Source organism: Salvia miltiorrhiza, chromosome 8, assembly GCF_028751815.1.
Source record: "Salvia miltiorrhiza cultivar Shanhuang (shh) chromosome 8, IMPLAD_Smil_shh, whole genome shotgun sequence".
NCBI classification, from domain to species: Eukaryota; Viridiplantae; Streptophyta; class Magnoliopsida; order Lamiales; family Lamiaceae; genus Salvia; species Salvia miltiorrhiza.
In genome coordinates, this window is record NC_080394.1 from 3,422,042 (window position 1) to 3,433,846 (window position 11,805).

Consider the following 11,805-nt stretch of genomic DNA (forward strand, 5'->3'; position numbering starts at 1 on the left):
ATTTCAAACTATGTATTTACTGAAACAATTAAAGAAAAAAGACAATCAAGATCACAACTTTTAAATCTACTGTTACGGCATCTTCTAATCCACATTGAGCTTGAATTTCAAATTTCCTTCAAGATTATCAAACTGAAGAAAACTTGAAAGACAAATCATGTCATATGATGATGAAGCAGTGAGTAGTATTTTGAGAGATCACAGCAAAGAGGATAAACTGCTAATTCGAGTCGGTTGAATGAAAAAATCATAACTAGCAACAACATTTACAATCAATCGTTTGTTATCAACACAAATTTTTCATACTTGGTAACTTTCAGCAGTAATCATGTAGTATGTGATAGTGAATTGGTGTGGATTACGGTTTTACTAGTACTGATTTAGCGACGTCCAGATGGTTAAGGCGACAGGTCCCGATGAGATATTCCGGTAGCTCTTCAGGTGTATTCGCCTGCATATTATCGTAAGAATCATTGCTAGAGAGAGCGAGAGAGAGAGAGAGAGCAAAGCAGAACAAGAAATCAATAAGGGTTTTACCTGAACTAAGAATGCCATCTCAATGACCAGATTGTTGAGGTAACCTAGAACAAGGCTGACCACCCCCCTCGCAACAGTTGAGGAACCAATATCAACCCCAAGCTGTCAATTGCTTGAAAATGTTATTCACAGTAAATTGAGTTCCATTATCAGATAGATACAGATATTGCAATGTCTTCTTAAATAAAAGGCACATGTCAGCTAAATTCTAGTGTCACAAGCTCATAAAAGTACCATTATAACTGTTATGTTTGTGCACTATTTGAAGAACATGATGGAACCATAGTAAAAAGCACAGTTAAATTCCTTTCCAAAATATTTACTTCACACAGTAAAGCTCAAAGTGGAACTGCTTGATATTACTCCCTCTCTCCCGTTTCAAATGACCATATTTCTATTTTGGGCTGTCCCACTTCAAATGACCTCATTCCATTTATAGAAATATTTAACACTACTTTTTAGATGGTCCCACCACCACTTTACACCTTTATCACACATTCCTTAATCTCCGTGCCGAAAAATTTAGGACCATTTGAAGCGGGACGGAGGGAGTATTATTTATATTTGTTAGTTTTGAAAGACCCCAAAGTCTCCAACTTTTCTATGCCAATGAATGGCTTAGCTCAAGAAATGAATCAGGGGTGCTTAAAATGCAACAGCATACAATCAGTGAAAGAGAAAGAAAAGTTAGCAAGTGGCCCATAAGTGAGCTCCTTAATATGATACCTCGAGGTAGTTCTTCCCACGAAAATAGTTAATTTCTAATGCTTGACCAACCAGGCATGCCTTTTTTCCAACGCTCTGCTTGACTATCCATGAGCCCTGAGAAACAGATAATACGGGAATCAAGTTTCAGATCCATAGAGATTCATGATATCATCTATAAATTGTTATTATTAAATATAAAAACTATGCAAAAAAAAACAAAACAAGTAAAGAAATTCTAGATAATAATGGATGTTGTATCAATTAATCTATACGTATTATAAAAGAGCCTTGTTTTACAAAATTTGATTTGTCTATTATATCCCTATTATATATTTAACTTAAGGGCAATAATGTAATATGGTACATTATATTTATCTACTTATCTATTACTACAATAAAAACGTGTATTGTTACAATTTTTCATTATACCTATGACATCAAGGGATTGGATAAAATAAGAGCACATTTTAAAATACTATAAACTAGAAACCATCTTCAGCCCTTGGATCGCGAGATCTATGGTGGTTTATCACTTTGTTGAATAAATTCGTGATCTTGGATTCAAATCCCATGAGGGAGGCATTCCATTGTTTTGAATTCATCATTTTTCACATAGAGAGGTTCAAATGAGGACGGAGATTTAAAATGAAAATGGAGAACCATTCTAAATTCTTGGATCATGAAGATCTACGGTGGATGCATCATCTTGATGGATGAAATGAGAACGGGATAAATTATCGATGCATTAAAGAGTCTTTGGTAATTTTGAAAAATAAACCAACAAAAGAAACATTAACTTCAGATATGCATAACATTATTTTCAGATACGCATTATCCTTCCATATTTCTTGAGAGCGGCTCAAAACGTCAAAAACCTCAGGAGCAGTAACATAGAAGTTGGTACCCACCAATCATTTCACAAAGTTATTTTGATTACCCACGTTACGCTACATCATGATTAAAAATATCAAATAAATGGGAGCTTTATAGAAGAAACAAAAAATGGAGGATGGAAATTAGAAAATGAATAAAAGCAAGTGAACCCATAAGCAAAACACAAGAAACATAAAAAATAAAATAAAGAAGAAAATCACCAACCTTAGAAATATATGGTATGAGCTTGAACCTAGAATTTCTATAGGCATCATCTCCTTTTACAAAGCTCTCAAGAAGAGGAGCCTCTTCTAGAGGAGTGCTCATCATATAGTATAAAGCAAGATTATATGTTGTTGAACCTGGAACCTACACCAATTAAGTATAAATTTAAGAGATGAAGTCAACAAAGGAATTGCTCAAAACAAGATAGAAAAATCCATTAACTCACCTGTATGTTCACAATAAAAAAGAACTCGGGACCCCCCTTAGCAGCATATTTCTGCACGGTAAAAATAGTTTCATTTTCATCTACACAGACCAATAGCAATAGTGATTCGAGGCAAATTCTGAAGAGGTGACTGAGTGTCTATAATTTATATTTTATAAAAGGCAAAGTGCAAAAAGTAACACTGACCTGAACTATGCCCCCAGGACGGCCACCAAGATCATCTTCTCTCTTGTCAGATCTCAACCAGTCAGCACCAACCATTTCCATCAATGTGCCTTTTGCTTTAATCTGGGTAGACAAAACATATCAATGAATCGTACACATATGGACAATTTCACCACTGCGGTATTCACAAATCAAAAAAGAAAAGCCAAAGCAAAAACAAAACATTTGGGCCTTGTTAGCACTAATAGTTTCAACATCAGCAACTGCAACTGCATTGTATCATGATTCATATTGCAATAATCCAATATGTCTCTAAAAAGAAAGGATAAAACTAAGCAATCACCATCAACCATCAAAATACAAAGAAAACAAAAAAGATGTAAACATCTACATCGTAACGCAATATTCCACCAATCATTATGATTTGCCATGTATAAGCAACTATTAATTACTGTCAGAGATATTAAAGTAATTTTATAAATTAAAATACCATTTACTGGAGCTAAAGTAAGGTAGTTATACTGTAAATTCAAATTCTAGAACGGGAAACTACCTTTTTTCTGTCATCCAAATAAGTCTTTCCACGAATAAGATATGTTGATGGATCTGTTGCTGTCCAACTGCATAGCAAATTACAGGTTGGATCCTTCGGAAGAGTGTATCCATATTTGCACGATAGACTGTCTTCCCTTGCCATATCATGCAAGTCCACATAACCCTTCTTCTGAACTGCGGTTACCAATGTCTCAGGCCGTTAGAAGTTGAAACACAGAAGGCATTATCGTCACCTGGTTGTATGGGGAAAAGCTTGGGGACAAGTGTTATTATACCTAATTGTATACATATGAGTCAAGGTCTCATACCTGCAAGATCATGCAACTTTTTGACAAAGACGGCAGCAGTCGACAATTTTGGTTGGCGTGTATCCTGTAACACTCCAATTGATGAGCGATGAATACAGAAAATGGCAAGAAAATAGTGTTGGAATGGAAAAGAAACAAAACTATAAATAGCCTAGAGAGGTAGAGAACACGAGTATGTCTATCATTTTCCTGCAAATATAGTAACTCTGTAGTCTGTACATAAAAACTAGTTACTTTTTTCATAGAAAATAATATGCCTGTTCCTGGTTGAGCGAAATCTTCAGATGCATTAGTGATTTTTTCAATCCACGTATCAGACCAACAACCAATGCATAAACATAAATCCAATCCAGAAAATTTGTGCCTTATTGGGGGAAAGTTATTTCATTTCTTATTGGTCCCTCAGACATGAACTGGAACCCAATCACTTGAAATTTTGTTGTGATAATATCACTTGATGACATGTCGAATCTCCTAAACCTTCACTGGTAATACCTGAGAATACATTTCTGGACCGTAGTCAGATTGCCAACCAGTTTCCGATTGATCATAATCCAGAGGTTCTGAGACATCAAAGAATTCATCTGTTGCATCATTTAATCCCACAAGACTTGAGTGTTCAGAAGGTGTTTTAAGCGATTCTTCCTCCATGTCCTCCCTATTCTGCCCATTTTCCACCCTAGTTCGAACATCAACTTTCAGATCCATCTTCTTTTGCTGCATGGTTATGTTGCTCGTCAGCTCACCTGATGAGAAATCAGATGATGAACAATCCACCTTCGTTCTGAACAGCTCCCGTAAGGCTACAGAAAAGGCAATTAAGTTGAATCAATTAAAGCATATAAATTATACTCCTTCCGTCCACAAAATATTTGCCACATTGTGGACGGCACGGGTTTCAATAAAATGTGAATGAAGTTGTTAGTGGAATAAGGTCCCACTTTAAATGAGTGAAGTTGTGCGGACCTACTACTATAAATGGAAGTGGCAAATTTTTTTGGGACGGACCAAAAAGGAAATTGTGTCAATTTTTTCGTGGACGGAGGGCGTATTATCTAAGTCATTTAATATAATTATGGAAGAAATCTCAGTTAAATTATCAAGTTACACTTTAAACACACGAATGTTTTAATTTGCCATATTTTCCTTCTCATAACAAATGAGAGATAGTTTTCACATTACCATCATGGGAAATTACAAGTTTGGACCTAAAGTATTAGTGTGGTTTCAGTTTTAGATTACACTTTAGGTATTTACAAAAGCAGACCTCATAAATTTACTATGTCGTTTGGACCACTAATATTAAAAAATGAGTTGGAACATTGAGTTGATTCTATATTTAAACTGAATTAGATGTATGGCATCCAGTTTTGTAAATACCTAAAGTGTAGTCTAGAACTGAAACATCACTAATACTTTGGGTCCAAATTTGTACATATCCCTTAATATTACGCACTTTATTTCCTTTACAGAATGCATACGTCATCCTCAAAGGAATTCACATGAAAGTTCCTGAACGTTTTAGATCATGGCCACAAGCAAGAAATATATAGATGGAGCATGGGAATTTCCATTTCATGCATATAAAAAGATAGAAGAACTTGAAGAGAATTCCAAGGAACTCAATCACAGATCCATCTGAGACTAAATAACAAATGCATAGACTGAAGTTGGAATAAAAAGGTACGGAGCACACCAGCAAGTCTTCCCAGCATACGTATTGTTATTGACCTAGCTGATGATGTTGACAAATAAGATTTCCAAAATTTCCAATCAATAGCAAGCATATGCTTCACCACAGAACGCTTTCCTTGATTAACTGGAGATATTACATATCCTCCGCCTGCCAGGGAATTATACAACCATACATAAAAAGTCAAGCTGCAATCATAAAATGCTCAATTTTTTTATCTGAGATCAAAAGAAATAGTCAAATGAAAGAACAAAACCATGTCATAACACAAAAATGAAGGGGCTGATTATTCCAGCCAAATGCATGTAGTTTGGCTTTAATATATGGCAAGCACAATATATCTTGTAAGAAGCATACAGAAAGTATAAGGATGAAGATAAAATTTTGACAAATTTCATGGAAAACATGCCAAGACAAAAAAAATTGGCATTTAACAGTGACAATAAATAAAAACCCATTAATTCCATATTTACAAGCATACATTACTTTTAAGGCAGGCGCGTACATAACCCCTTTTAGGTGGACACTTCAGATGAAACACGGAATGATACAGAATCACTGCAAAATACAAATAATTTATTGTCATTTTCAGATCAAACAAAGATCCAAAATATGATTTGAGCCATAAAAGGATTACCATATGTACCATCCTCCTCCCTTCTCCAATACCGCCTTAACAGAAGATCCCTTCTTTTCATACCCCTATAACAGATTATGCTACATATAACTCTTGAAGATAAATAAACAACAAAAATGTACGATAATGACAGAGAAAAGATTTAGATCAGACCAAGGAAGCCAATCGTGATATAGAAGCTTGTGAACTATATCATTATGACCATCAATATGTTCAATCACAGAACCCTTATGAAAACAGAAGTCCCATCTGCATAAAGGTAAAAATAAGGGTATTAAGAAAGGATGTGTGGAAACTGGGATGAACAGCTCAAGAAAACTGTCTCCAAAACACATACTGGCATCATTCTGAGTAGCCTAAGATTTACAAAGTAAGTACTTTGGTATGGTGAATCCATTGGATTGTACTATACGTCATTTCCTCGACATAAAAGAAACAAAATACAAACTCACAGATGGGCAATTCAAAAAGATTCTTTTATTACAAATATGGTCCTGGAATTCATACATGGAGATCCATGATCATGATCTCTGAGGTTATCATTTCCAGAAATCCTACTTGAAAGCACTGTTTTCTTTACCAAATATACAAATGATCGAAAAGAATAGGAAATGGATATATAAGTAGAATGGAACACTTTAATAGGTCTCTGCTGTTCATGACATAGCATACCACACAGGTTTACTACATATATATATTGCGATCAATACTTTGAACTGAATGATAAGCCTTGATCGTACCAAAATACTTAATTATTAGAATACTTAAATCAACTAGCATAAATTTAAACACTTAGCCCATTTCATTTTTTCTCTTTTCTTGCATGAACAGAACATAGCTCCTCCAGCCTGATATGTAAAAGTTCTACACAGTGGAGATATCATAAATGACACATATTTCAGGTGTACAGAAGCTATGAAATTCTGTGACATATTAATTTCAATCTGGGATTGAATTTATATGAACATAATTAAACATATATTCTGAGACCGATTTTATATTGAGTTAACATCTGTCTTATGTATAGTCCGATAGTGTTAACTTACTCTGATCTTGAAGGACCAAGAGACATTAGTGTTTGAAAAATAGCCTCTGAAGTTGCATCAACTACACCAACAGCCATTATTGCTGGATGATCATCCCACTACAGTATATGGAAATAATTCACATCAATGAGGCTCTGAAATTTCAATGCGACTACTAAGACTGCTCAACCTACCTTCCTATGAGATTCTTTGTCTTTAGCCTCCTTAAATAATCGGAGACCTGCAGAATTTTACATTAGACAAGGCACCCAGCCATTTTACAAGATAGGAAACAAGCTTAGCCCATACCATTCTGGCAACCAAAGATTTTCCAAGGTGATGGTGCAATAACATCTGATGTCATTGCATCACTGACTGAGGAGGAGAAGACAGTCCAGTCAATGGAATATGAATGCTTGCTGGAATAGTTTAGCCTAAACAATATGGAAGGACAAAGAACATTAAACCTGATCTCACTTTTGCAAAATTGGATGGGTGAAAATAAGCAAATAATCACTAGAGAACCTTAAAAGTTATTATGAAAAAAAGTATAGACAAAAAGAAACCTATGGAAACCCTCCAGCAACCTGACTTCCTAGTGAAAGGTTGATTCAGGCAGGCACAACCAACTCAACAAGGATGACGACAATTGACTAGAGCAGTTTCATCTGAAATTGTTTGGTCAGACACTAATAAAAGCTAAATTATTCACCTCAACGACTGCGGCACACGTCTTGAAAGTTCAAAATCTCCTTGATTCTGGTTTGGCTGTATTAATAGGTAGCATCAGTTTTCAGCTTTTTAATTACCAGAGAATTCAGAAAAAGGGGCACTTTCTACCTTTAAAGCTGATTCCTGGAAAGACTGGATCCATCTTGCGGCTTCTTCGGGCCTGTTTGCTCCCAACTGCAGATTGCAGAAGTTTATACTTGTTACGTTGAGTTAAAGAAAAAGGCTCAAAATTAAGAATAGAAAGCTTCCAAACCTTCAGTTGATCGGTGTGATTAGAAGTGTTATAAAGAGTAAAGATGAAAAAGACCTGCAAATTACATATAGACGAGAAACCTGCCATTCAGTTTTTAGGAGGGAACACAATTTTAATTATATGATAGAACAGGCACATAGAAAAGGAAATTTCAAGCAACACCATTCAGTGTCATACCTTCCTCTGAATGCTCTCCCTTCCATTGTCAGTCACCCTTATGCAGGAATCAATAATGGCACTTCTAACAGGATCCTGAAACAAATGTTTCATGTAAATCTTAGGCAATGCATGACCTACAAATATTTACTGTTACCAAATATCTATACTAAATGAAAAAGTGATAGCATAGAACACTGGGTTGAATATCAGAATTTCACTAAAGTTTGATAATTCTAGGTTTACAGCTACTCCAATTGTGACATGCTTTAATCTACCTTCTAGAGGAGGACAAGGCAAATGAATGCTAAGTCTAGATACAAAGGAAAGGAGAAACAGGTAGCTCATGACCATTTCTCAAATATCAATCAAATTAACAAAACATCATCAGATGCAATTTCTGCACTTGAACAATTCAGATAAAGTATCAGATTAGTAAAAAGTGAAGATTTAGGATTTTAGCAGATTCTCAGATATGTTTCTTAGATTTATTAATTAAGCATGCATTGCTTATGCACATCACCTTGTGAATATACAATCCTACCCATCACATAACTAACTCAAACTAAATAAAGTAAAGAACAAACTAAACCAACAAACCAAAGGCCATTGCAATTTTCAGCATTTGAAAAGATCGGCTCATAAATATTTGCTAACCAGTTACATGACTAGGGCCAATTCTAAGTGTCATTGGAATTTTATATTCAACTAACCAGTTATTTGCTTTTCACTTGCTCTCTTTTTGGTCAAGTCACATGATGGGCTCAGTAAAGCTTATCATAGGTGAAGATCGATGAGAGTTATTCAAGTAGCATCAGGCTTGGACAGCAGGTAATGTCCCCCTTGATAATTTATTTCAGATTATGATTCGTATTCTTGCTACATGGAAGTGGGATGCCATTTGTTAATAGAAAATCAGAAGAAACCCACAAGTAGTAGAATATGAGGCCGCCTCATATCTAACAATGCACCCAAGGTAGGTGAATCCAGTTTGCAAAACGAAAATTATGAAAGAGATAAAAAGACCACAGGAGCGAAAAATATGTTTCCTCATCATCCAACATGCATGCACGCGCACCCTGAGACACGTACAAAAGAAGAAACATATAATCAGATTTGAATCTGCTACATTAAAATAATGCAAAGAGTATGGAATTCGTGAACCACATTCTTGTTGCTGCTTCTTCAGCATCATCATGCAGAAAAGTAGAGGAGTTATATGCTCATACTTACAGCACTCCAACAAACCACTAGAGCAGTACGTTCTATAACTGCCTCTTGATACTATATGCATACTCCTAATTCTTGTGACTCAAGATACATATTATCCCAGTCCATGTTATTTGAGGCATATTCTTTATACTATATGCAGTGCACCAAACCTGATTACAAAATTCCACCCAACAATACAAACTATCCCAGTCCATGTCATTTGAGGCATATAACTCTTTTGGCACTTCTCTGCCTTACTACATAGCCCTTCTGATTCAGTAAGCAGTTCCGACACTGCGCCGGATAACTGGTGCGGTACCAGACATGATACTACTAATCAATAGAAGAGATCCAACTCTCCATTAACACGACATAACATCAGGAGATTTCAACAGATGGACGGAGTCAAACCTATCTAGTTAGGCAATTCTAGCTAACCATTGGACTCCTACTATACAATGGGGAAGCAAACATACTGTAGCCAATCAAAACAGGACGCAGAAGTCGAAGCTCGCCACACAAAGAAAATTCAATCAAATTACATCACTAGACACTCCTGCATTTACACGCAAAACAACTGAGTTAACAAAGTAAACCTCATCGGGGGAAGCTGGCACCGATTTGAAGCTCCTGAGCAGGTGATCCTGTAGAATGAAGTAGCGTTTCCTCGAATACTGAAGCCCAATCCGATTCGATCGTATCGAATACAGCCATCCTTCCATCCTTCCACCATCACTCTGCGAAGCCGCCATTGAGCACCACCAAACTCCCCCAAAATCGAAGGAATTTGGAAAGGAAAATGTCGGATTCAAGTCAAATCATGGAAGCGTGCGGCAATACGCGGAGCTCACACACTTCGCAGCTGCTCTATGATGGTGTGTGAGAGAAGGAATATGTAGAGAGAGAAAACTGTTGTTTATTGTGAAAATGGCGTCGCCCGATGCCTTCATAAATCTCTCTCTCTCTCTCTCTAGGCATACGTTGGTTGGATGTTTGTTTTTACTCCTTTGTTAAAAGCAACAGAAATCGGTGCAACTGCAAATGTGACACAAAAGCTTGTCATTGCACAGAAGCCTAATGATTTGCTACTTCAATGGACCAATTTGCCCTCCTCACTTTATCAATTTCACAACCATTTCCCTCTTTCCTTTCAATTCAATTATTTAAGTATTCATTCAAATCATATTTCTTGGATCCCACTCATTTTTTTTCGGACACGAAAATTAAAAATAATGTGTAAATTAAATTAAAATGATACGATCTATGATTTTTCAAAAATTAAATATTATGTGAACGAACCAATTTTAATGAACATCTCAAAACAAAAAATGAGACAATTTTAGTTGGCAGATAGAGTAGTATTTATGAGACGAAAGTAATATCATTAAATTACTAATGGAGTTTTGCTTTTTAAAAAGTTTATTTGTTTTCTCAAAGTATTGTTGAGAACTTTTGCTTCTGCATTTGATTGGGACTGCCGCATTCAAATTTTTCGAGGTGATAATATACTTTCGTGTAGGTGAAGAAGTCAAGAAACTAATGCATATATACTTTCATATTTTGTGATAATGATAGTACGACTAAGAGTTTATTATTATTATTTTATAAAAAAAAGAGTTTATTACTATTATTATTAAGAAAAAAAATCGTTAATATTTAAGAAATATAAAATGTAAATATATATCTACGAATAACTAATGCTACATCCAAAATATTGATTTTCCTGTTATAAAAGATAAAGGGTTATTAGCCTGTAAATACACGAATTTTTATATTTTTTGAAATTTAACATGACTTTTATTTTTAGCCCACAAATACATGAACTTAACATTTTTTCTGATTTTTGACATCGACATGAAAAAACTCTATTTATTGTTGAGGTGGAGGTCGGAATACATGGCGTGGACTACGAAATAAGCACTTGAATAGTGTAATTTGATTCATTATTTTGATTAGAGAATGAATGACATGGTATACCGGCCTTCACCTTAATAGTAAATTAGAATTTTTAATTTATTATCGATATCAAAAATAAAAAAAATACTAAGTTCGTGTATTTATGGGCTAAAAATAAAAGTCACGTTAAATTTCAAAAAATATAAAAAGTTCAGCCGAATAACCCAAGGATAAAATAGCCAGATAGCAATCATCTTAAAATCAAACGCCAACAACCAATGCAATCGGGAATGTCACAATTAACTCAATTATCACAAAAAAAGGTAAATCTTGACTATTGTTCCTTAAAGTAATCGTATGCGACATTATGTCCTTTATTTTACCAATAGATGATGATTATGATGATGATGATATAATAACAATAATAAAATAATACTATACTTATAAGTGCACTAAAAATTAAGTACGTACATTTTATTTTTGACGTTTCATATTTACATGCAATACATTGATACACTGCACTTGATCTTAATTTCATATCTCGTATCACTAATACTAGTGTATTACCCGTCGAAATTCGACCGGTACATATTTTCTTGTAATT

The 11,805-nt window shown here is 35.0% G+C and overlaps 1 protein-coding gene across 3 annotated transcripts; it reads right to left on the reverse strand.

Moving 5' to 3' along the window:
- Positions 1–234: 234 nt before the first annotated feature.
- Positions 235–10,336, reverse strand: LOC131000069 (protein ENHANCED DISEASE RESISTANCE 2-like). Of its 3 annotated transcripts, none has more exons than XM_057925829.1 (21): positions 9,902–10,332; positions 8,115–8,189; positions 7,938–7,991; positions 7,793–7,858; positions 7,665–7,720; positions 7,262–7,386; positions 7,147–7,193; positions 6,974–7,071; positions 6,081–6,176; positions 5,928–5,992; positions 5,777–5,848; positions 5,294–5,440; positions 4,093–4,400; positions 3,598–3,661; positions 3,288–3,463; positions 2,756–2,857; positions 2,570–2,620; positions 2,344–2,487; positions 1,264–1,359; positions 538–639; positions 235–451 (listed from the first exon to the last, which is right to left on the reverse strand). In XM_057925829.1, the coding sequence occupies exons 1-21, from the start codon at positions 10,055–10,057 to the stop codon at positions 359–361; spliced, it is 2,193 nt and encodes a 730-aa protein (XP_057781812.1). In that variant the 5' UTR covers positions 10,058–10,332; the 3' UTR covers positions 235–358. The 3 variants fall into 3 exon arrangements, with proteins under 3 accessions (XP_057781812.1, XP_057781813.1, XP_057781814.1); XM_057925830.1 differs by lacking the exon at positions 9,902–10,332 and adding an exon at positions 9,024–9,170; XM_057925831.1 differs by lacking the exons at positions 235–451; positions 538–639; positions 1,264–1,359 and having other exon boundaries at positions 2,348–2,487; positions 2,570–2,649; positions 9,902–10,336.
- Between the last annotated feature and the right edge of the window lie 1,469 nt (positions 10,337–11,805).

What these genes read in the sequence shown, in the direction of transcription:
- LOC131000069 (XM_057925829.1), bottom strand. Translation starts at nt 10,057, where the DNA reads ATGGCGGCTTCGCAGAGTGATGGTGGAAGGATGGAAGGATGGCTGTAT. An exon ending in TGCCAGCTTCCCCCGATGAG is followed by an intron (nt 8,190 to 9,901) that starts GTTTACTTTGTT and finishes CATTTGTTTCAG; the next exon opens with GATCCTGTTAGAAGTGCCAT. An exon ending in TCATACCATATATTTCTAAG is followed by an intron (nt 1,360 to 2,343) that starts GTTGGTGATTTT and finishes TCTGTTTCTCAG; the next exon opens with GGCTCATGGATAGTCAAGCA.